This window comes from Agelaius tricolor, unplaced genomic scaffold (assembly GCF_023055355.1).
Source record: "Agelaius tricolor isolate 1412-34295 unplaced genomic scaffold, bAgeTri1.0.p SCAF_23, whole genome shotgun sequence".
Taxonomy (NCBI): domain Eukaryota; kingdom Metazoa; phylum Chordata; class Aves; order Passeriformes; family Icteridae; genus Agelaius; species Agelaius tricolor.
The window spans coordinates 6,848,163-6,872,766 of NW_027269283.1; the positions used below are offsets into that span (position 1 = coordinate 6,848,163).

General features: G+C 56.3%; 2 protein-coding genes across 10 annotated transcripts in view; both read right to left on the reverse strand.

Annotated features, from left to right (window-relative positions):
- The window catches only part of HELZ2 (helicase with zinc finger 2), a 29,921-nt gene extending 21,910 nt beyond the window's left edge, over nt 1-8,011 (reverse strand). The window contains exon 1 of one of the 5 annotated variants that reach the window (XM_071447119.1): nt 7,916-8,011. The gene's annotated coding sequence lies outside the window, so the exon portion shown is untranslated. Of the gene's footprint in view, nt 1-3,360; nt 3,460-3,905; nt 3,926-7,873 lie in introns of those variants that run through there. The other 4 variants (XM_071447118.1, XM_071447121.1, XM_071447120.1 and 1 more) reach the window with 4 other exon arrangements.
- A 423-nt stretch (nt 8,012-8,434) lies between these two features.
- On the reverse strand, nt 8,435-24,235 carry GMEB2 (glucocorticoid modulatory element binding protein 2). Of its 5 annotated transcripts, none has more exons than XM_071446940.1 (10): nt 24,030-24,235; nt 21,430-21,584; nt 16,658-16,755; nt 15,817-15,944; nt 14,381-14,484; nt 12,962-13,119; nt 11,683-11,754; nt 11,066-11,203; nt 10,421-10,543; nt 8,435-10,240 (listed from the first exon to the last, which is right to left on the reverse strand). In XM_071446940.1, the coding sequence occupies exons 2-10, from the start codon at nt 21,558-21,560 to the stop codon at nt 9,594-9,596; spliced, it is 1,599 nt and encodes a 532-aa protein (XP_071303041.1). In that variant the 5' UTR covers nt 21,561-21,584; nt 24,030-24,235; the 3' UTR covers nt 8,435-9,593. The 5 variants fall into 5 exon arrangements, with proteins under 5 accessions (XP_071303041.1, XP_071303037.1, XP_071303038.1 ...); XM_071446936.1 differs by having other exon boundaries at nt 15,817-15,947; XM_071446937.1 differs by having other exon boundaries at nt 15,817-15,947; nt 21,430-21,587.
- Between the last annotated feature and the right edge of the window lie 369 nt (nt 24,236-24,604).

Genomic DNA, 24,604 nt, shown 5'->3' on the forward strand with positions numbered 1-24,604 from the left:
GACTCCCACGCCAGCACTGGCTTGATTGGGGTCACTGGGCCACGCCACTGTGCCATGCCATGAGCTCTGCATCCAGAGCTGAATCACCCAGATTCAGCTCTCTGCCTTCACTTCCAAACCTGTACTTGAAGCACTCAGTGCAGGCTGGCAGTGAAAGAAGAGCAGTGACCCCAAGCTGGCTGGGGCCAGCAGACAGCCAGGGTATTCCTGCCCTCCAGCTGAAACAAGGTCATGGTCATTGGAATAAAACTTTCTGTAGTCCAGGGGTCAGGAGCTCTTTGTTTGTTCTGGTTCTACTACAAAAAAAAAAAAAAAAAGATAAAAAAGATACAGAAAAATTGGAGACATAGCTGAGGCTCTGGTGCTGCCTGATTGCTGATTGATGCAGATAAAATGCTTTGCACTGAAACAAAATAATTTGGGAAAAATTGAAAATAAGCACCTATGAAGAGAGGAGGGAGAGTGGAACAATCTGTCTCATGCCCAAGGGCATCAAGGGATGCTCCTCTGATTCCCAGCAAAGGCAGCACGGTGCTGGTGGGGGCTGCAGACCCCTTGGAGCTGCTCCGGGCTGGGAGCACCAGAAAAACCCCCAGACACCGGGAACCAGGCAGACTCTGGGGAGACACAGCCTGCTCCGAGGGCTGCAGTGCAGGAGGAAAAAAATCCTGCACCTTGTGGGGGCCAAAATCCCTCCCGTTTGAGCCTGGGGAGGCTGTTTGCTCCCACTCGGCTTTCCCCGGGAGATCAGGGATGGGCTGGAGCTAAGCGGGACCCCAGGGCAGAGGCACGGCAGGTTCAGCCTGCCCCGGGAGCTCGGCACAGGGCAGGGGGACACGGAGGGCGGCGTTGGCAGCGGGGCCGGGCTGCTCCCGAATCCGCGCCCGGAGCGGGACACAGGTCACGCTCAGCCCTCCAGCTCCTCTGAGGCCAGGGCAGCCCGTTCCCAGTGGGACCGACTTCGGGAACACTTCGGTATCCCTCCCTTTAGCAGTTCCACCTTCCTTCCTCCCTCTGGAAGTCTCCGCCTCTGGCCGAGCCCTCCTGGGAAAAGCACTCAGGGTTTGTGCGACATCCGTGCAACACCGTAACTGGTGAAAACTCCAGTAAACCTCGGCTACACGCGCGGGAGAGGAGGAAACCTGATCGCTGGCACTCGGCTCCGTGCACAGGGAGCCGAACTTCCCGGTCCCGGCACATGCACGGCCGCAGAGCTCATGGGAGACGCGGTCCCGCAGCACCGCCGGTACCGACCCACCCGGCTAAACGCTTAAGAACTGCCCCTAAATCCCGAGCAGGACAGCCGGGGTGACACTGGAATTCACGGCTAGGCAGGGCATCCCAGATGGAAAAAGATAAGAGGGAATATTCCACCTTTAAAGGGGTCAATTTCCTTGCTGTTTATTTTTTTTAAGAAGGCGTTTGATTTTGAGCAAACTGCCAGAACATGCTCTGGGTCTGGAGGTGGGAGGGAAGAGGAAGTGCAAACCCCGCTCAAAGTCTCTGCACAGCACTAGTGCTGACGCCAAATTAAAGCTTTTCTTTCTCTACAGCACTCTTGTACTAGGAAAGGAAAAAGAAAAATTAAAAAAAGGGGAAAAAAATAATAAATGAAAATGCTAAGGGAACTTTTGCAATCCTCCAGGCTGGGGTGGAGGGAAGACACAAAGCACGAGGAAGCTCGGGGAGGTGTGCCCCAAGACAGCTGTCCCATTGGGAATAAAACTGATGTCAACAGGGCAAAATCCAAATGCTTCAGGGCAGGTAAAAGCAGAAGGGGAGCAGTATTTACCAGCAAGCCACAGACCATGATTTACAAGCTGAATTTTGTATATTTCAAGAAAAAACAACCTTTTTCACATGGATCCTGAAAAGCTCAGCCTGGCATTTAAAGCCACTCACATCCTGCTGCTGGGTCACAAGTCACCATGACAGAGGTTGGTTTATTGTACCCTCAGCCCCATCTGGGCGAGTTTTGCCTCTCTCTCAGGCACCAACACAGCCCCACACACCCTCTGCCCAGCTCTGATCCAGCCTTGCCACAAACCAAACCCAAACAGAGCACACCATGACCTCGCTGATGGCATTTCCTCTGCACTCAGGAAAACGCTGTGGGTCAGGGCCAGGCCACGCTGTGTCCAAGCATCATCCCTGGCAGGCTCCTTGCAGGCCAGTGCTGTGGCCAGAGATAATCACATTTCCCTGGAAATGGCGAGGGGAAGCACGGCTGTGGTAGAGAAATGCTTATTGTGCCTCTGCATCCCGATGCTCTGCACCCATCCTGTCCCACCAGGAGGAAGGTGGCCCTTCTCTCCCTGAGCTCCTGGCTCCATTAATTATTGACAGAATGTTGGGCAACGCGCTACGCTGGAGTAAGCCAAGTGCCCCTCGATCAGAGCCAGGGATGTGGGTCAGATTGTTGGGAGTGGGATGGGGACAGGGGACCAGGTATGTGCCTCGGGGGGCTGCAGCCCCACATCCCAGTTACCGGACCTAGCCGAGCACTGGCCCTTGGAAGTTTTTCTACAGCTCCAAGCAGCACTCAGAGCAACAGTGCAAGAACTTCCCAGCATCTCCAGCACCCCACCAGCGATCAGTGCAGCCGAGCCGGCCGGGAGCGTTTGGGAACGGTGGCAGAGGAGCTGCCGGGCAGATGCCGGCCAGTGCCACCCCACCACCCGCAGTCCCCCTGGCTGCACCCAAACCACACCCCTCTGGAATCTCCCTCCGGTGCAAGAACAGCCTCCAGAGTTCTTGGCGTCCCTCTTTCCCAGCCTTTTTCAACCAGACAGCTCCCTCCGCATCCCGCCCAAGATTCGGCACTACCCGCCTGGCTGCTGCAGCGACCGCCGCGACACCACTGCCCGAGTGTGTGCAGGCACAGAGCCTCCAGTGTGTGCAGAGCCCCGAGACACGTGGACCCCCGGATGCTGCGTTTGCTTTTATCCAACTGTAAGAAGTTCACCGGGAGCTCCCAGATGCCAATACCGGAGTTCTGAGGCGGGAGCAGGGTTAGAATATCGAGTATCGCTGTCGGGGATCGCTCACCGAAGGCAGCACTGTGCATCCCCAGAGTTCTCCCCACCCTCCAAACAGAGCTTTGCACCTCAAACCTGCACCCTGGCTCTGACCCTCCTCTGCCGAGCGCACCCCATCCCAGCAGGGACGCTGCGGGCCGGGCGGGGGCTGAGCGGGATGCGCTCCCCGCACGCCCCGCAGCATCCCGCTCGCCTTGCAGCACCCCACGGCTCCGTGCGGGGCTACCGGGGGCACCCCCGCTCCTGCAGCCCCCCGGGGCGCTCCGCTGAGCGCCCATCCCCGGAGCTCCCCCACCCCCGGAGCGCCCCCCGCCGCTCTCACCGCCGCCGCCGCGGTGCGGGGACCCGCGGGGACCCGGGGACTCGCCGCCGGCGGCAGTTTCGCTTCTCGGGCCTCCCTGCATTCAAACCGGGGCCGGACTTCGCGGAAATTGCATCACGGCGGCCCCGCCCCGCCCCGCCCGCCGGCACCGGGGGGAGCAGGAGCCGGCACGGCCACCGGGCGGGCACCGGGCGGGGGGGCTCGGCACCGGCACCGACGGGAGCCCCAGCCGGCACCGGGACCGCCAGTGGGAGCGGGGAGCCGGCACCGGACAAGAGGGACAGGCACCAGGGGGAAGGGGCACCAAGGGAGCGGGCACCGGCATTCCGGGCAGCAGAAGCCGGTACCGGTACCGGCAGCGGCAGCGGCGGGACAGCACCACCCGCCTGGCGCAGTGAATCCCCGGGACGGGCGCTCCTGGGGGTACCAGCCTCACACCTCGGTCCCGTCCCACCCCCGCATCCCCGCGCACCGGGGCCGAGGCACCCCCGGTCCTGTCCTGCCCCCCCAGGTGCCGAGGGGCCGCTCCCGGGGGCGCTGCTCACCCGCAGATCGGGATTCCCCGCGCTCAGATTCGGTCCAGAGCCGGCAGCGGCGGCACCGGAGTTTTAGGTGAATATTGAGCAGCAGTCCCGGTCCTCAGCCCGGCGCCCCCGGCAGCCTCCTTTTTAAGGGGGCTCGGGGGGCGGGGGTGGGCTGCGGAGCGCTGCCCTCCTTTCTGTTCATCATCACTTTCGTTTTCCGTTCGGTTCCCCGCCTGGCGCGATGCACCCGCTGCAGAGCTCAGCCTCGAGCCAAAAAAAAACCTCAAACCCCAAATACACCCCTGGCAGCATCCGAATCTCATTTGCATCCTGTTTCGTGGGGCAGCACCGGCAGCCGGGGGGCAACACCCGCACCCCAGTTTGTGGGCACGCGTTACCACACAAGCACCACCAGCTGATGCCCGAGGAGTGGGGGTCCTCAGCACCAGGGCTGTGGAGCCCCTTCTCAGCCCCTTCTCACCTCACCAAACCCATCCCACAACAGCTTAGCACCTCATCCCAGCCCTCCCCCTGCGCGGTTTGGTGATGGGGCAAATTTGCGGGGTAAAACACACATAACCAAGAACTCTGCAACCCGATATGACCCAAAACACACGCACCCGAGCAAAATCCCAGGAAACTCCCCTAACAGCGCCAGCCCCAGGAAACCACAACAGCAGCTGTACCTCACCAGCCTGGGCACAAGGCTTCAGAAAGCCCTGACCTCTAAAGCAGCTGCTGTGCCAAACACTGCGGTCAAGCCCCAGCATTCCCACTTAATGGAATTATCTTCATGCCAGAAGGCAGCTGCAAGCCCTGGAAACAACCAGGGAAAACGAACACACCTCCAGCTACAAGTGGCTGTAAAAAATGGCAGGCCCCAGAGGCAGAGTGTCCCTGCTGATGGGGACACTGTTCAATCCTTCCAGCCAGAGATGGGCATGTCCTTGGTGGTGCCACCTCAAGCAAAGCCAGTCTTAGTGACGAAAGAAATGTTTTTCCTCAAAGCAAATGGGAGGAGGAAACACAGAGCCAGCCCGTGGGGCACGCGGGCACGGGAGCAGGAAGGAAGGAGGGGCAGACACTGGTATCTGGCACGTTTGTCAACACCAGTGGAAAGAGGAAGAGAAACGATGTTTTTGACCTTCCTGCTCTGTGCAGTCGCAGCCACTGGGTGCCTCAGAGGGAGCTCTCACCTTGCTCCCATCCAGCAGCACCCTGGGGAACCAAGGAAAGGGATTTCCCACCAAGGAGAGGAGTGGGGCAGCCCAAGTCTGTGGGTGCTGAATGGACCTACCAGAACAGAGGGCACTGGACGGGTCCCAGCAGAGCACTGGGTGGCTGTGGAAACCAGGTATTCCTGGGCAGCAAAGCCACCAGGGCTGTGCAACAACACCGTGGTCACTGCTGGAGCCGTGGCAGGACAGCCACCTGCACAGAGCCACAGCTGCCAGGCTCTGCTGCACTCTGTGCTCTGCCAGCGAGGAGCAGTGGGTGGCTCAGCCTCACAGCAGGATCTGACCCCATGGAGCCCCTGTGCTCAGTGTTCCCGTCCAGGAAAGGGCTCCCCAGCTTTGTCCTTGCAGCTGCCATGGGAACTGTTAGGATTTGAGCAGCACCAATCCCATCCCTGCCTGGGAAGGAGTGACCAAGCAAAGCCCAGCCCTGGTTTCAGAGTGGTCCATAGTGATGGAGTCCATCCCCATTCGCTACTGCCTGGGGCAGGAATCATCCTCTCTGCAGCCCTGCCTCTAAACCATAGCAAAGGTCTCTGTGACAGCATCAGACAACAGTGAAAAACAAACAAAATATCTGGCACTACTCCCCTGAGGTGCCCGAGCCAGGACAGGCAGTGCCCAGCTCACCCAGGCAGAACAGCCTTGGCACTGAGGATTCACTCTGGATTTACAGGTGGGATATCTGGAGGTTTCACTGATTTTACAGGTGGGACATCTGGAGGTTTCACTGATTTTACAGGTGGGATATTTTCCCTCCAGCCCTAGAGGCAAACAGCTTTCACTGTGTTACATAAAGCTTCCGGCCCTGCTCATCTCCCAGCAAGGAGCAGCGGAGCAGCGCAGGGAGCAGCCGGCCCTGCCGTCCCTCCATCGCTGGCTGAGGGAGGAAGCCACGGCTGGAGCAGGGAGGAGGCAAAGCAGCGTCACCACATCCACAGCATTAGGGCGGGGGAGAGCCGAAACCCAGGATCCGAAGATTTTAGACAAACAAACGCCGAGCCGAAAGCCCTGAGTTTCGGTTTCTGTTCCTGAGGTGACACGGCCGACAGTCACGGAGCGGTTTCCCCAGGAAACCATCGCTGCTGCTCCCCGCCCCGGCGCCAGACGCGCTGCCCTTTGTGTGCTGCACCCCCTGCTCGTCCGAGCAACTTGCTGGCAGCTGGGAGAGCCTTCCCGCGAGGGTGCTGGAGCATCTCCTGTCCCGGTAACAGCCCTAACCTGCCCGGAGAGGCGCAGAGAGTGAGGAATTGGTGATTTCTCACAGCCCCCACACCCGGGCACCGCAGGCAGCTGCCAGGCAGGACCGTGGCAAAGCTCTGCTGGCTGTGCTGCCGGGAAATGGGAGCCTCTGCTCTTCCCCAAACACCGCACTCTGCTCCCGTGGATACGTGGAGGAGAAAATGCAAGTGGCTGAGGCTCCTTCACCGCACAATCCAGGGAAAAGCAGGGACGTGACTCATCTGCAGCCCTTACATAATTTTGTCTCTGGGTGCGAGTCCTCTACACCCGGCTGTGAGTGGAGCAGCCCTGGGCTCCCCACGGGAGGAAAGGGGAGCAGATCTCAGCCTGAGCACCCAAGGGGACCCCAGGAAGGCAGTGCCGGCAGCACCAGGCTGCTAGAATGGGTGCTAGGAGCCCTAGCCTTACCCAGGGACCCCACAGAGCAGGTTGTCCCACTGGGATCCACAGCAGTCTCCCAGTTTGGGGTGCACAACACCCACTGCAGCCTTGGGAGCCCCCAGTGAGGGGTGCAGCCCCCTGGGGGGGCTCCCCCTGCAGAGCCCCAGGGCTCAGCGCTGTGGGGAGGGAGAGCTGATCCACAGGTGGGGTGTGCTCTCCACAGCAGTGCTTCACCACTCCTGCTGAAACAGGGCTGCCAGAGCAAGATCCACTGCCAGGCTCACATGGATGGGACTTCCCCCCGGCCAGGGAACGTCGCCAGATCGCCCACGGCCGCATCCAGCCCAAGGCCACTCACCCAGACACTGATAATCTCTGCATGCAACTCGCTGCAGACAACTTCCCTTCTTTGCTTTTCCTTCTCAGCCCTCATCCTACCGCGAGTCGCTGACTCTGCGAGCCCCGGCTGCCCTCGGCCGGGCGGGGAAGCACCGCGGCACACTCGGAGCTGCACGGGCAGCCCAGGAGGGGAACCCTTCACCGGGGCATCCCTGGGCGTCCCAGGGGTCTCGAGGGAGACAGGGCTGCCCCACCAGCACCCCCCTGAGTGGCTGCCCCGAGAGCTGCTGCAAAGGGAGGGGAGAATTGCACCAGCCCAAATCTGCCTGCCCAGCTTTTATTGCTTGGGGAGCTGTTTACATCCCAAGAAGGGCTGCTTTGCAGGGCAGAGTACACCCACGCTGGGAATGCTTTGCCGGTGAGGTGATCTATGGTCTCCAGGGCAGGTAAAGGTGCACGGAGCCAGGGAAGAGCTGCTGCCTTCTGCTTGCTCTGCTCTGCCCTTGCTGCCCACACCAACACAGAGCTGACACAAATCCCACCCCACACTCCACTGCCACCTCTCAGATACTTATAAAGAGGAGCCAGGAGGTCTCTCCAGCTGCCCCCTTTCCACGTGAAAATTCCCTCTCCCACAGCCCCTGGATAACCCAGATGAGTTTGGCCAAAGCAGAGATGGCTAGAGGAGTGTGCTCAGCCCACAGGTCTCCAGGGCTGGGCAAAGGCACCACGGCTTTCCAGCCCTGGCACTGCTGGGGAAAGGTGTCCCTGTGCTGAGGGACATTCACTCACCATTGCAGCACAGGAAGGGGGGAATTCAGGCTGGAAACCCACCTCACGTGTGGCTCAGCACTGCTGCTCACGCTGGAGGCAAAAGGCAGCTCAGGGTGATCACAACCCTTTATATGTCCTCGCTCTGACACACTACTGCTGTCCCAAGTACAGAGATATGACGGTGATATCTTAGCAGCAGCCAGCTGGGAGGGAAAAACCTCTGATAAGGCAGGACTCCTCCTCATTAACTGCAGCCTCAGCTGAGTCTCAGCCAAAACGAAACAAAATCTAATGCTTCAGAGGAATAGATCTCTTTTCTTCCTGATTACGTGTCAAAACTCTCCTAACCACAGGTTGGGGACCAGTGGTTATCAGCACTGGGTGCAGCCAGTCCCAGCCGTGCCATGGACAATCAGACTTTGGAGCCACGTTTCAGGCTCCTTGCACACCCACAGCCAGAGGGAACACAGAGGACATGTACATTTATATTTAGTAAAGTGTGTTCCTGTCCTGCCTTAGCCCCATTTCACAATCCCAGCTGTTATACCTGGACATAGAAAACACAATAAACCAGTAACATTCTTTCAAAAAAATATTTATTACTCAATAAAGTGACCTGTCGTTGCTGCTGTTGCCGGATGAAGTTTGGAAAACCCCAACACTCCAAGCACCCGACTCCTGCCAGCCGGAGGCAGCGTGAGACACACAGGCCCTGCCGTGGGGCCTGGTGAGAGCTGCAGTGACTGGGGCGGCTGAAGGAGAACTGGGGGCTCGACCACCCCGTTACAGAACGGCTGCTTGAACCCAGCAGGGAGGGAATGGCAGTGTCCTGCTCCCATGGGATGCTGGGGACAGCAGGGTCTGCCCTCGAGAGGAAGTGGCAGAGCACGGGCGTGGGGCTCAGCTCTGCACGCTCTGCAGCACAGCTCTGCCATGCAGAACGAGCTTCCCAACCAGGGCTTTGCTTAAAAATCGCCGGTGGCTTAAAAAAATCCCAATAATGGATTTTTTTTTTTATTTTGAGAAAACTAGAAAAAGACCCCAAATCCTCAGAAGTCACAGCTCTTCTCAGCCTTCTGGGCTCCTATCTTGCTGCTTCTTCCCCAGTAGACCTGGGCAACCACCATGCCCACTGTCACAACAGCTCCCACTTGTTTCTGCCACCCAAAGCCAGTGTCACGCACAAAACCCCAACCTCCCAGGGCCTGTGCCCATGCTGCCAGAGCCCTTCCTGGTGTCAATGATTGTACACATCCACAGAATTCCTGCTCTTGGCATCCCTCTCCACTCCTGCAGCCCCTAGGCATGGGGAGCAGCCAGCTCCCTGCACACCAGACCCCTTGGCAGCTTCCTTTTGCTACCACCTTCTCCCTGCTCCTGCCCACTCCTGCGATGGACACTGCTCCAGCTGTGCCAGCCAACGAGGCTGGGCTGATGACCCAGAGCAGGAAAACTACTCCAAGAGAACAGGGGAGGAAAGCTTTATAAAAAAATAAGCTCTTTTTTTTCTTCCCTCCTCCAAACAAGGCAGAGCATTTCTGCCTTTCCCTTCTCCAGGCATCCTTCCTCCCCCCTCCTTCCCTCTGACCTGAGCCTCCTCGCTCCCAACACGAGCCGCTCTGAGTCTCGTTAGCCCGTGCCCCTCATGACACCGCTCCTCGTCCCACAGCGCAGCCAGAGAAGAGGCAGTTCCCCCCAGAGTGGCACGGCCAGCGTCCCTCCAGGCAAGTCCCCCCTCTCACTTCTGCTCCGCCTCGTCAGCCACCGCGGTCACCTCGATGGCGGCGGCAGCGTGCTCGTCCCCGGCGGCCTCGGCGGCCCCGGACGGGACAGTCACCACCGTGCTCCCACCGGGAGCTATTTGTGTCACATTCTGGATGGTCGTGCCAAGTCCTGGAAGGGTCAGGAGCTGGAAGGGGCTCACCACCTTCACCACCGTGCTGCCATCCTGGACCGCAGCCGTGCTCAGCACCGTCAGGTTGGAAGCGTCCGGGTGGATCTCCACGGTGCCGGGGAAGGTGGAGCCGGCAGAGGCCAGCACCGTGTACCCCCCCAGCAGAGGGGAGGCCGGGGAGCTGGCGGCGGGGGGCTGGGCTGGGCTCTTCCCCAGCACCGAAGGAGGGAGGGCCGAGACCACTTTGCCAAGAGGGAGATTGGCAATCTGGGACACTGGCACGCCGGGGGTGACAGTGAGCTGCGCTGGCTGGGACAGGACTTGGGAGGTGATGGCAGCTGGTCCGGAGGTGGCCCTGGTCAGCCTGGGGCGTTTCAGAGGCGTGGGAACAGAGACGGGTGTGAGGGTCATCAGGACGTTGTTGAGATGCTGCGATTTGTGCTTCAGCTCCTTCGCTCGCTTGCGGTGCTCGTCGCACTGCTGCTCCAGAGCTGGAGAGAGAAGAGCTCTGGCTCAGCTTGGATCCTGGACAAGCTTCCCAGAGGCCTGTGGCAATGCCTGGTGTGGCTGGTTTAACACCACCAGCTTTAATACAACCCCCACTTTCTCAGCCCAAAGGGAAGTGCACAGGCAGCAAGGCCTGGTGCCACACTGCTGTGTCCAGGGCATACCTGCCAAATCCCGTGTGTACTGCTCCCTCGAGCGATCCATCTGGCACTTGTGGCTGGCCAGGACCTTCTTGACCAGATCCAGCATCCCAAAGTTCTGGACCACGTTGTTGAGTAAAACAGCATCTTAAAAACAAGACACAGAATCTTTGAGGAAGCAAAATTCCCTGAGCAAACTATTTGTGGCTTGGCAAAAGCCACACAACAAACATGTCCAGCTGAGACAGCCAAAATCTGCGGGAGGGAAATGCAAGAGGCTGGGGAAGAGGAGAAGGCAGAAGCCATGAGAAAGGGCAAGAGGTCACTGGCCATGTAAACAGTCCTCTCCCGCCTAGCATGGGTGATAAGAAATCTGCTGGCACAGTAGCTGCTTGCTGCATCATTATTCTAATGGCCTAAATTCCACCTCAATTCCCAAGCCAAGCATTTGTCCAGACCCAGAACCAGCAGAGAGGAAGCTCCAGGCACAGGGAGTTGGAGAACTGAGGTCACCTGAATTATCCCCAAGTGTAGCCTCATCAACCAGCCAGAAATGAGATTTCTTATGATGAGCTATGTCCCTATCATGCCATCCAGATACCCCTAAGGATAAAAACATCCACAAGCCCCTCTCCCAAGATGACTGACCACCCATGAGCAGGACCTTACCCCCGAGCTGCAGCGGGGGATCCTGTGCTCGCTGCTGCAAGCCCTTCATGGTCTCCACCAGCTCCTGGTGGAACTCATGGATGACTTCTTCCAGGAGACCACTGTCCTTCAGACCTTGCCAAAAAGCAAAGGTGTCATCTGGAGAAAGAGGAAGCAAGGGAGAGCCTCAAAATCCTCGGCAGGGTTTAATGGTAATCTGCTATGGGTTCCCTGTGGACACCCCTGCAGGGGTGCAGTCCTGCCGGGCTGGAGCAAGGCCCACCCAGAGCAGAGACAAAAGGGAGGATATGCTCTCCCCACTCTGTCCCACACCAACAAGACACTTTGCTACAGCCAGTAGCACCAAGGAGAATGATTTCATGACCCTTCTGATAAGAATTTTTTTCCCCCACAGCCACATTTGGCCCTGGCTTTGATATGTTGGTGCTTGGAAACAACTTAACTGCAAGGCTGCGCAGCCAGCCCGCACACCAGAGGGATGTAACACATTCCATCAGCACAGAAGGAATAATCCCAGTGGAGGCTCAGGTTCCTCTGGTAAGAGGGTCCTTCCTGCTCCTTCCCTGTTTGCCCACATCTCCTCCAGCCAGCGAGCCCTGCGGGATGCCAAGCCATACCTCCAATGCTGGTGCTCCAATCGCTGGCATCCTCGCATGTTTCTATGGTTATTGTAGCCGGGGATCCGTTCACTGCAACCAATAGCAAAAAAGAAGAGAAAAAAAATTCCCAGGTCCTGATTTTTCCCTGTATTTTCACAGGCTGTTTCCAAAGGAAGAACTCCCTTGCAGCATTTCTGTACTTCTCCTTTATATTGCAGAGGATCACATCTGTTTGAATGCAGATCTCAGTGCTGAATGGAGACACCCAAGTGGCTGCTGTGCCAGCTGTACTTATTTTCTTACATTAGAGTGCAATCCCCAGGGACTGCTTCTGCAACCTTTGCAGCACAGGAACACATGCTTGAGAGCAGCATTTCCCTCCTGTTCCCCCCTGAAAACACACCAGCACTTCTCAGGGCAAAAGTCAAACAGATTTAGAGTCTAATTTTTTGGCAGCCCTTTTTACCCAGCCACCATTTGTCTGGAGGGTTTCTAAGGCCTTCAAGGGAAGAGCAGCCCCCCACTGCACAGGGATGCAGGGGGGATCTCTCCTTCCCTCCATCTCTGCCAAATCTCAGCAGTTTTGTTACCATAGAGCCAGGGAACAGGCATCATTCATGCCGTGTGCAGGAGCAGGATGGATGGGAATCTGGCCAGAGCCCCACAGAGCTGTGCAGAGCCTTTGGAATGCTCAGTTGCAGCCATTAAATCTAGTCCCTCTGCTCCTTGACTCCACAGCTTTCAGGGCTCTGGTTATTTCAGCACAGCCCAGCAGCTGGCAAACATCTCCCATTAATGAGCTCATGTTTAACAGGGGTTCTTGGAGTGGGCTGGGTTGTGCATCAGCATCAGCTTCCCCACCACAATACCAGGATGGGGTGGATGGGTGCTCTGCAGACTCACCCAAGGGACTTATCCTGTCCCAGAGGCACCACCAGGAGCTTGGGGTGTGGGGCACTTTCAGGGCTGTTCTTAATGCTCAGGAGCAAAAGGAGTTAAATACAGAATTATTTCAAAATTAAAACACTTTCCAATGAACCAATTACCTGTAATTATAGGTCAAATTAATAAAATCAGAGAATGGCTTGGGTTGGAAGGGACCTCAAAGCTCATCTCATTCCAACCCCCATGCCATGGGCAGGGACACCTTCCACTAGACCAGATTGCTCCAAGTGCTGTCCAATCTGGCCTGTGACACTTCCAGGGATGGGGCAGCCACAGGGCCCTTGGTTTTGTGGCACTCATGGGCTCTGGTGTGTCAAAGGCCCTGCTGAGGATGAGGAAGGGCTGCACGTACCATCAGCAGAGGCAGGAGTCAGAGGGATGTACTCTGTTGATGTCTGGCTGGTCAGGGACACCCTGGCTCCTGTCAGGTCAATTTTGGTGCTCCGGCAGGTGTTGGAACAGACCTTTGTGTGCTGATAAAAATCCAGCTCTCCTGAGTCCATAATCTTCCTGAAAGACAGGGAGCAAGCACAAGGACAGGCACATCAGCAACAGCTAAGAGCTCTGAGATTGCTCCTGGCAGCCTTCACCTCAAACTTCTGAGTCCCAAAACACCAGGAGAGCAGGCAGAGCCAATAGGAGCCCTTACTGGGACTGACTAATTCATTTCTTGAGGAAGGAAGGGGAAGAGAGAGCCCCTGACTGGGGCTACCAGCACATCCCCTCTAAAGCTCCAGCTTCCAAAGGATCAGCTGGAGTCTCAGCTCAGGGTGAGACCACAGGGAGCTTTTCTTTCTTGCCTTTTTGACTCTATAGCTCAAAAGGAAACAGGACATAACCCTATTTAGAAACTAAAATCAGGTCTCTCATCTCATTCAAAGGGAGTGCCAACACTGGAACACAGGATCTTCCAATCCAAGAACATTATCTCCAAAACATTCCCAGGCCTTTCTGGTCAACAACCACCTAAGCTTCCAGAGATGTGCTCCCATGGGATGCTGGGTTTGCCTTCAGACATTCCCCTGAAGTGTTTTTCCCCCTCGCAAAGCCCTGCCTTGACAAAGCCTAAACCTATTATGCAAAATTTATGTGGAGCAAAAGCTGCTTAAAAGGAATACAGGAGATGCCTGCATTGAAGTAGAATAATACAGGGAAAGGCAATGTCACCCTGTGAAAAAGAGCACAAAACCACTGACAATTCCTGGGGAAAGAGGTGATTCTTTTTTAATCCTGTCCAAAGGCAGAGAAAGACTTTAATTAAATCACAGTTTCAGGCTGGTGTTCAGGAGGACCATAGAGGAATTGAATTACTGTAGTTAATACTAGAGAAGAGAAATGTTTGCAATAAAGAAGCTTTTTTTTTTTTGCCAAGGACTTATTTAGAAGTGATGTCAAGCAGGAGTGCTGCAACCAGAGCATTGGTGATGACCAGACTGATTTCATTTGGTGACTCACGCTGAGAATCCACAGACAGCATGGCCCAACCACCAACAGCCATTAAAATTTCCAATGTCCCTACACCAGCTGGAAACTCAGTATGGTTCAAGCCCTGAAAAGGCTAGAGAAATATTTCTTGCCCCAAATTATTCCCCAGGCACAAGGACAGAACAAAGCCATTGGACTGACCACATTTGGGACCAGGCTGTCATTACAACAAACGTTTATAGTGGTTCATTTGCTCCCTCAGCAGCAAAACTGCCATTCCAAAGGTTGTGTTCCCCCCCACCACAATCCCCCAGCAGTGTCCAGAGCCACAGAGGGAGGCACTGACCGGAGCATGATCCCGTTCATCCGGATCGCCCGCTTCCAATCCTTCAAGGTCGACTTGCCCGCCAGGTGGACAAACTCCTTGGGGCTGATGAGGTGATCGTGAAACTGCAAAAGGCAGGGGTGCAACATCAATGCCACGAGCCATAAACAAGCCAAGGGTGCCCTGTGAGCAGGGTTCAGCTGCAGCCTGCTGGCATTTCCCAGTGCCTGACAGCGTCTGCAGCCTCCTTGTGCCACTGAGCGCCCCCAAAACAGGTGGTGCCAGGCACCCCCCACCCCAGAGAACACTGCCCAGGTTAGAAAGATTAAAGCCAAACACTGCTGTCACCAATGGTTAGTTAACAGCTGCTCCAAGCCAAGGCTTCAGGGGTGTGTGAGTTTGCCCAGCTCAGGCAGGACAGCTGGGAAAAAACCCATAGCTTGTGCAGAGTATCATTAACAGCAGGGAGCTGCTCACGCTCCCACTAACAATGCACTCAGTGAAAGCTGGGCTGCACTGCTGACATTTGGGTCCAGTGACACATTATGCCCCAGAGGGGAGAAAGAAGAAGCCCATTTGGTCTTTGACCTCCTGCCCAACCATTGGTATCAGGGAACCTCTGGCCTCTCTGGCTGTGCACACCCACTGCTACTGCAAACCAGCTTCAGGGAGCTGGCACACACTGTGCCAACTCTTCCCTTTCTTTTATTGCCCTACACACCCAGCTGTGCCTGAACCCAACAGCAACCTGCAGGATCACAGAATTATAGAATCACTAAGGGTGGAGAAGTTCTCCAAGATCCTTGAGTCAAATCATGACCCAGTTTTCTTAAGACCTACCTTACAGCCCATCTCAAAGGATTTCCCAAATCCAGACCTCCTCTTTTCCATGGCCATGTTGACCAACATAGAGCAACTCAGTGTTACTGCATGAGAAACTGCATCTCAGAACAAGGACAAGGGCTTCAGTGCAGAGAGGACAGATTTTAGGAGGCAGCAGCATTTATCCTCTGCTGGGAAGGGCAAGGACTATCCTTTGGGAGCCCAAGGAGACTCTCCCTCAGCAGGGTATTGTTTAGGCTGTGTACAAATGCCAGCAATGACTCACTCGTGGCATGTTCCTGAATTCATGTAAATTTTAACCATGAGTTACCCAGGACACAGCAGCAACTATTCAGTAGGACTTTCCAACTGAGCAGACACTGCAAGTGCCCAAATTTCTCAAATTTTCAATAACACATTAAATTGAGGCACCATCTCTCCAGCCAGAACTACACAATTTAGTCAGGACAAATAGCAGGTACCCAGCACCAGGAAAATGTCATCCTTTCCTACCATGACATGGTTCAGATGCAAAGCAGCTGATCAAAGCTTATCACAACCGGGACAAGCCAGGTCACCCTCAAAATGTGGGCAAGGGAAAAGCACAAATCCAGTGCTGGGCTCTCTGTCCTCACCTGCACACACTTCACATTGATTCCAGGGCACACAAACTTCCTCCAGATGAGGTTGGCTTTGCTGTCCCCGCAGGTGATGGGGTAGACAATCTCTGCCTCCAAACTGTCCTCATCTTCAGCCATCTTCACTTCTCACAGGGACCAGAGGAAGGGACAGATCGAAGAGAAATATGAGCCACAGCTCCTGAGCCACACATGTAATGATAGTTTTGAAACTCAGAAATAAATTTTAAAAAGTAGATGATGCATGGTGGGGTGTGCTGGGGTTTGTGGTTACCACTCACTTGCACTTTGCTATGAAACTATTCAAACACCCAAATTTCTCAGGCAAAACAGCCCAGTAAGATTTATGCCAATCCAGCTGCAGCTGAGCACAGGGAATATGAGAAGTCATCCATTCTTGATAAAAGAGAATGATGTTATCTGGGTGGAGTCACCCTTGGTTTTAAAGTAAAACTGGTTTCAAGTCAACATTAGCCCAGCTGATCAGTCTTTGCTCCCTAAACTCACTTTCACTTGCAACCAAAGCCAGCAAGTTGCTGCAAAACTGACATCCTGTGGCAAGCTGGAATGGCAGGAGCCAGGGATGGCTGGACACAGGGACACATCCCGGACCAGGAGAGGGCAGCAGCAGCCCAGCCAGCCACTGCCAGCTCCCTGCTGGTCACCGAGCCCCCCTGGATGCTGGGACAGCATCCCCAAGGCCCACAAGAGAACACCCCCGAGCCCCAGCAGCTCTGCACAACAGTGCTTGGAGTGTCCACAATGACACCAGCACAGGGCTGGGGCACACTGGGGTGCTGCAGCTGCCACCAAGGGGCTATGGAAAGAGCTGACCTACCTAGAACCGCTTCCTTCAGGTCTGTGGAGGCTGTGAAGGCAGCAGCAGCTGCAGCAGCTGCATTTTCAGTCTCCAGAGTGTCTTCGTTGATGTCACCGCTGGGAAGAGAGGCAGAGGCATTCTTAAGCCATGTGGCTGTGCCACCCCCACACCCGATGCCCTGTGGAGACATTGCCTCACAAGTCCCTTGGATCACATTTTCCCACAAGAGCTAAGAGTCAGCTCTGGGTTTGGGAGGCTCAGCTCCATTTTTCTCATGTGGAGATGAAGAACCCCACAGCAGGCAAGCCCCTGTCAGCAGCCTGGCCAGCTCTCTCTTGCCTCCCCTTTAATCCCAGCCCTGTGGATCTGCCTCCAGCCCAGCCCGTGCTGGAGAGCTGGCATGGAGAGATGCTGTCAGCACAGCCCCTTGCTCAGAAGTCACTGCCAGCCTTTGGAAGCTTTGCCTGAGATTTCCCCAGGAAAAACATGTGTGAAACATGCTGCTGCTGTCTGGGTAATGGACTGGCTGAATCCCCTGGTATGCAGGATGCTCCAGGGAGCAGGACCTCAAAGAGTCACAGAGACACTGTAAAGGAGTTGGACAGATCCCAAGAACAGAGATAACATAACATGAGTTAGAGACACTTGCAATACAATCTCTGAGCCTCTTAAAACTTGATATATCCATGACATTCATTAATAGCTGGCTATCCAGCTGCTTCCATTGTCCCCACGCTGAGATCTCCATCTTCTTTGAGTGCTTTGCCCATGGAGTCACAAAGTGGGTCCTGCACAGCACCCACTCCCTTGCTGTTCTCCCATCCCAGGTACAGGAATACAGAGCCCCAAGCCCCTCCAAGGAGCTTCCCACACTCAGAGGGCACAGGCACTTCTGGCTGGCATGTGGGACATGCTCCTCACCCCCTTGGCTTTGGAGGTGAGGTCCCAAAGGGAGGGAGCCCACATTGCTGCCCTTACGGATCCCCCTGTACCTCACAGCCAGTGCTCAGCAGGGACCATTCCTAATGGGTTTTCATACAAACACAGAATGGTTTGGGCTGAAAGGGCCCTTAAAACTCATCTTGTTCCAAGCCCCACCCATGGGCAGGGACACCTTCCACTATCCCAGGTTGCTCCAAGCCCTGTCCAACCTGGCCTTGAACAATTCCAGGGATTGGGCAGCCACAGCTTCTCTGGACAGCCTGTGCCAGGGCCTCACCACCCTCACAAGGAACAATTTCTTCCTGATATCTAATCTAAGTCTACCCTCCTTTTAAGATGTATGTTTGGTGGTGTCACTGAAGCTGCAGAAAGCTCAATCCACAGGGGCAGGGGAGAAACACAATTAGCTTTTCACATACTTTGCCATATAAACTCCCTAGGAAGACTCCACAGAGAAAATAAACCTGAAACCTCCCTCACTTTGGTACCATGGATGAATTTAAAGACAGTCCTAGTGAATCACTGGCAACCACATTTCTCACCCCCCATGCCACAGGGACAAGGAAATTCAAGAGCAACTGGTTTTTCCATTCTGGGCTCCTAACACACAGCTCCAGGGTGGAACTGCAGCTTCAAAGCATCCCTCCCCTCAGCAGCTGCAGGGCAGGTCCCTGTGGGGAGCAGCACAGAGATAAGGAATGGTGTGGGCGGCAGCCCAGCCTCACCAGGTGAGTGGCTCAGATGCTGCTCCAGAGAGGGGAGACAGCTCCTGCTGTGACAGAAAGATGGACACAACTCTGCCTCTGCAGCTCACAGTGACCACCAGCCCAGAGCCCTGGCAGAGCATGGGGAGGGTAACATGAAAGGACTCAAAAAGGTAAACTCTGAGCCAAGGCCTTTGCACACAGGTGATTGTTACACAAGTGGCAGTCTGATAGAAGAACAGAAGAATTCTAACCTGGGGTTTTTCATCAGTTTACTGCTGGGTTCTTGCATTTCTCCAGGTGAAAGGCCAGCAGTGGCTCTTCAGCAGGGTGCCAGAGGAAGCAACCCCTTCTGGCATGCAAAGCCCAGCATCCCACAGCCCTGACCTGCCTCCAGATCAAGAACCTCCACCAACTTACCCAGAAGAAACCCTCCAGCAGAAAAGTCAGCACCTTTCAGAGCTTCCTCCAGGACTCCACCACATTTGCACCGTTCCAAAAAAATGTGCAAAAATGACCAAAAGGTGCAACTGGATGGGGAAGAATAACCCAGCCCACGCCTTTAACCTCCAGAGGAAAACAAACAAACCAACTCCCAGCTTGTATGAAAAATTCAGGCAACTGAAGTCTGTGTCTGCCATGGACACGTGGGGGAGAGAAAACCACAAAAAAAGGCGAGTGTCTCCATGCTGTTTCTCCCATCCCATTCCAGGGAAACAGACTGAGGCAGAGGCAAGGGAAAACACAAACACCTTCCAAGCCCCAGCAGTGCAGCCCCCCAGCTGGCCCTGCCTTTGCCAGTTGCCATGACGAAGGCAGGGGAGGATGGTTCTCATCTTCCTCCCCAGGAGGATCCATAAACCAGATGGGAGGAAGAGAAGAAAGCATGTGCAGATAACTCAGCGGGCTGGCGTCTCCTTTGTTTTCTGCTCCTGCCTTGCCTGGAAACTTGAGAGAGAAAAGTCTCCCCCAGAATCCTGTGCTGATCAGAAATACATGCACCTCATCAGAGCATCAAGCACAGATCCCCTCCTCTCACAGACCAAAGAGAAAAGCTTCTTGCTCATTATTATTTTCCCATTTCCCTCAGCCTTTTCCTTAAGAACACATGAACTAATTAAGCTCTTAACAATTGGTTGTACAGAGGGTTTTTTTAATAGCAAACCCATACCCAGATGAGCACTAGAAAAAGGCACCAACCCCCAAGCTGAGTTTGGTTTAAGTGTCACACCAAGCAAACAGAAAGCTCCCCATGTGAGCAGTGACTGAGCCAACACCAAGGGATCCCAGCCCGTGCCTGCAGCTGCTCTCCTGACACCAGCTGGGGCTGCAGAGGGAAATCAGAGGGAAAGGGAGAAAGAGCCAGCACCACTGTGGTATTGTCCCTGGAGGAGCAGAGCCTGGTGGGGGCAACTGTCCAAGGCCACAGAGAGACCATGGGTGGCTCGTGCTGCCACCCACCACCAGCCCCACTGCCCTGCTCAGCGAGGGGAGTCAGGCAGGTTTTACTCTGTGACACCAAAATTCACATCCTTTCCATTAACCCACTACCATCCCCAAGAATGGGGGAGCAAAGGGCCTGCCCAGGGGCTCTTCTCCAGAGAGATGCATGGAAACTTCTTCAAGGAATCTCTTCATCCATGCCAAGACATCTCTGCTCACAGCTGTGACTAAATGAGAGCATTCTTCTCTGTGCTGCATGGAGCTGTCCTGCTCCTGACCGTACAGAGGACACTGGGAGGATGAGAAAAGGTTTCTCAAAGAAAAACAAGAAGAGAATGAAGAGTGGAAGGAAACCAACTGATTGAGCCAGCCTCTGCCATGATCCATTTTCCCAGGCAACACCACAATGATGCACACGAGTCTGTAGAGGCTCAGAGCCACATGACAACCAGGAACCATTCTGCATCCAAGAGCAGCCACATCCCAAGAGTCACATCTGGCTGCTTCTCCACTGAGGGAGACAAGGGAGTCTCCAAGGGACAGAAAACAAGAGGAGTAAAGCCCTTCTTCCCCACCACCACCATTCTTCTGGGAATTGAAGAGGTTTTGGAAACAAAGACCCAGGGTGTGGAGGAAGAGCAGGGCAGGTCCTGCCCATCCTAGCACCAACAGCTCTTGCCTCTGCCTGTCCTGCCCATTCTTTACCAAAATTTCATCTATTAATGGGCTTCACCTTAGTTGAAGCACCACCAGGGGAACGCCCCTGGACTGAGTGGTCACCTTCTGCCCTGCCCAAAGCCCCAGGGCACTGACACAAAGACATGTTTGAGAAAAGCAGACAAAGCCCTCGGGAGGGCAATAAACAGCCATTCAACACCCACTTATTTCAGACAAGCCTGCCAGGATGCAGCTCCAGGTGTGAACTTGGATTTTCTGCCCACTGAAAGAACAAAACACACAACGGCTCTGGGCTCTGTTCCACCAAAAAAAACATGGAGAAATAAAACAAAGAGTCCATTGCTATGTGGGCCTTCAAGGTAGGCTCTTAGGCCATGGCCAACCTGCCACTGAACAGACCAGACCTAAACAAACAGCAGCCCTGAATATAAAATTCCAACAAAAAAGGCAGAAATTGGGCAAAACAGCAGCACTTTAACAATCAGACCTGGACTTTTTTTTGAGCAGTGCCTCTCCATTCAGGGCAACCCTGTTTCAAGGACACCTCTCTCACTCCTATTGCTGGCAGTGGAGGTTCCTGCAGAGCTCAGCCAAAAACCAGCCGACCCCAAACCTCCTCATCCTTCAGGGAAGGAGAGCTCAGCTGCACCACCCTCAACGTGGTGAGGACAATCTTGTCCCTTGGAGTTCAGAGCTCAGCACAGCCATCATGAAATAAATAGCAGAAAAACACTGATTTAGCTACTGGTGTCCCGTTCCAACTGGATTTGTGTCCACTCAGAAAAAGGTATTTGGGGTCGGTCTTTTTTTCCCCACCTCAAAAGAGGGAAAGAGTGAAGCCTGTTCTGCCCAGAGCTGCAGAGCCCTGGTGTGGGAAGCCCTAACAAGGAGCTGGACACTCCATGGCCGCCCCGCTGAGGTGCCCACAGCGAGCAGGGATGCAGGAGAAAGCACTGGGGGATAAATCCCATCTGGGAGGGTTTCCAGCACGTCCCCTCAGCGTGCACCAGCCCCATCTCTTACCCGTGCTGGGACAGGTTGGTGGTGACCAGCACTGTCTTGACCTCCTCCATGGCAGCGCTGTCCACGGCGCCGTCCGGCGTGGTCACCACCACCACCTCCTCCATGTGCACGCTGACGTCCGGCGTCGCCATGGCGGCCACCAGCCCAGTCACCAGCTGCTGGGGCAGAAATTTGGGAATGCCAGAGTCAAAAGGGGAGCTCGGTCATGGGAGCAAGGAGAGAAGGGACTGCAGGGACCCCCAGGCTCCAAAGGGGATGAGTGAATCCCCAAGTGCTCCATCGCAGGAGGGAGGATGAGGGGAAGCTCAACCCAACCCAGCCCTTGGCAGGCTGGGTGAGAATGATGGGCATGGGTGGGACTGGGGTGCAGGAGGTGAAGGGCAGAGTGTGAAAGAGGTCCAAAAACAAAAATGTTCCTGGCATCCATCATGAACTCTGTGAAGATACTCAGTTTGAAGGTGCTTTTCTAAATGTACTTCAAACTATTTCACGATTTCACACTGTTGGAGGAGCTTGTCACTGTCTCCTCCACAGTAAAACAGGGATTCTTCCCTCCTCCAAAGTCACACACAAGAAAAAAATCAAATTAAAAAAGCATGTCAAGCCCGCAGAAACAGTGACATCTGGAAACTATTTCAAAGTGTGCATTTCTAATAAATCAGCAATAGATGTAAGACAGCACTCCCTCTCCAGCTTTCTTGAAGCCCCTTTAGGAACTGAAAGGGACTCTCAGGTCTCCTCAAAGCCTTCTTTTCTCCACCTCTCTCAGCCTGTCTCTAGAGCAGAAGTGTCCAGCCCTCAGAGCATCTCCATGACCTCCTCTGGACTCGCTCCAGCAGCTCCACATGCCTCTGATGCTGGGAGCCCAGAGCTGGATGCAGCACTGCAGGTGAGGTCCCACCTGAGGAGAGCAGAGGGGGAGAATCCCCTCCCTTGCCCTGCTGCCCACAATGCTGGGGATCAGCCCATGCCAAGGTAAGGAGAAGTTGGTGCCTACAAAGCACCTCCTACAGCACTGGAGCAGCCCACACAGAGGCACGTAAGGGAACACCTCGTCCAGGTTTGTGTGTTCCAGGCTCAGACCCCCATGGAGAGCTCCAAGCAGTGGCACAGAGCACAGCAGAGATGCCACCTGGCTCCCACCACTTCCCCAGGCCACAGCCAGAGCAGAGCACTGACCCAGCATGGCCAGTGTGACTTCACAACCAAGTTCATGCCCTGCAGAAACACCTGCCTGACCCACAAGGACACCACGAGGTGCTCCTTACCTCCACAGAGCCACAGCGTTTATCCTATGGGCCCTCTGTCCAAGCCCAGCACAAAGTCACCAGCAGAACCACTTCACTTTTCACAGCAGCACCGATGCTCAGCTGCCCTCAGCTCAACCCCTCCAATTTCTGTTGTTACTCTATCCCTACCCTTGTCTTTCATTTTGGGGTAAAACCCCTCCCACTCAGTGATTAGCATCACTCACAACACTCCTGAGCTTCAGGATGCCCCAGACATCCTGCCCAGCATCACGGGACTGAACCCCACGTGTGCTGCTCAGATGCCTCTGGGCAGGAACCAGCACTGAATGGAGAAAAAGTGAGCTGGAAACATAAGTAATCGAAAAAGTGGATAAAAACACACCAGCAGTGGGGCTGTGGAGGGGGACAAGGGGTACCCCAGCTCTACCAGGACTCAGGGTGTCCATGCCAGTCCCTCCTGGTGCACCTTTCAGGGTGCTGAGAGCGTGTCAAGGGCTGGAGGGAAGATTTGGGGTGAAGTGAGGAAGAAAACATAAAAGGAAAAAAATCATAGCACAGCTGGGAGAGGAGACAGATTTTTGGGGTGCAGCATCAGCAGGGCAGAGAGACCAGATTACACCGTGTAACAGAGAGGGGGATGCAGAGAGGTGGCTTTAGGGGGGTTAAACAGAGCTGCACAGGGTGGGGGGGCCAAGAGGGTGCCCAGAGGTACATGGACAGAGGAGATGGAGAGCAGCACAGACAGCACGGGCGGGGGGCTGCAGCTGCACGGGCTGGGGGTGCACGGCTGGGGGTGCACGGCTGGGGGGCAGAGCAGAGCGGCAGGGAAGCTGTGAGAGGATGGCGAGCGGCCCCAAGGAGGGGGGAAGAAGGCAGAGTGCGGCACAGAGGGAACAGAGAGGGGGTGCCCGGGGGGCTGCAGGGCTGGGGGAGGATGGGGGGCGGTTTGCAGAGTGGGGTGCCCGGGGGCGGAGGGCGCTGCACGTGGAGGCTGCCGGGGGGGGCTCCCGGGGGTGCCCCGGTGCCGAGGCGGGCGGGCGGGCAGAGGGTGCCCCCGGTGTCGCCGCGGTGTCCCCGTCCCCCCCCCATTCCCTCGGTCCCCGTTGCGAGGCGGCGCGCGCGGGAGGGGGGGGGCGTTGCGGGGGGCCGAGAGGGGCGCGTGGGCGCGCTCCCGCTGGCAGGGAGGAGGAGGAGGAGGAGGAAGAGGAGGAGGAGGAGGCGGGGGGGCCGCGGGGCGGGCGGGCGGCCGGGCGCTGCCGCCGCCGCCGTAACGTCCTGACGCTCCGCAGGGACCCGGGCGGCGCGTGCGGCGGAGGCCCCGCGGCGGGCGAGGCCGCGCCCGGCGCTTACCTCGGGCCGGCGTCCCGCGGGCCCCGCTCGGGCTGCGGCGGCGGGCGCTGGGGCCGGGCGGCGGTGGGCGCGGGCAGGGCGGCGGCGGCAGGGCCGGGGGGAGCGGGGCTCCGCCGCGCGGCTCTGGGGCCCCGCGCAGGCGCACGGCCCGCACCGGCTACCGAGACTTATTTGGCGCGGGCGCCGCGGCCCGCGCTCCCCGTGAAATAGGGACCGGGCGGGCGCTCTGCGCCTGCGCCGCCGCCGGGCGGGGGTGGGAGGGGGCGCGGCGCGCGCCGCCGGGGGGTCCCCGCGCGCGGGGTCCTGCGGGGGAATCCCCCCCGTGTCCTCTGTACCCCCCGTGTCTCCCGTCTGTCCCCGGCCCGTGCCCTCCGTGTCCTCCTCCTGGTTCCCGGTACCGCCCCGTCCCCTGTGTGTGTGTCCCCTGTGCCCCGCATGCCCCCCGTGTCTCCTGTCTGCCCCCGTACCGTGTACCCGGCGTGTCTTCCTTTGCCCTCCTGCGTGTCCCCCTCCAGGGTTCTGCAGGCTCCCCGTGTCGTGTCCCCTGTATGTCGTCCCCCCCCGCCCCCGGGCTG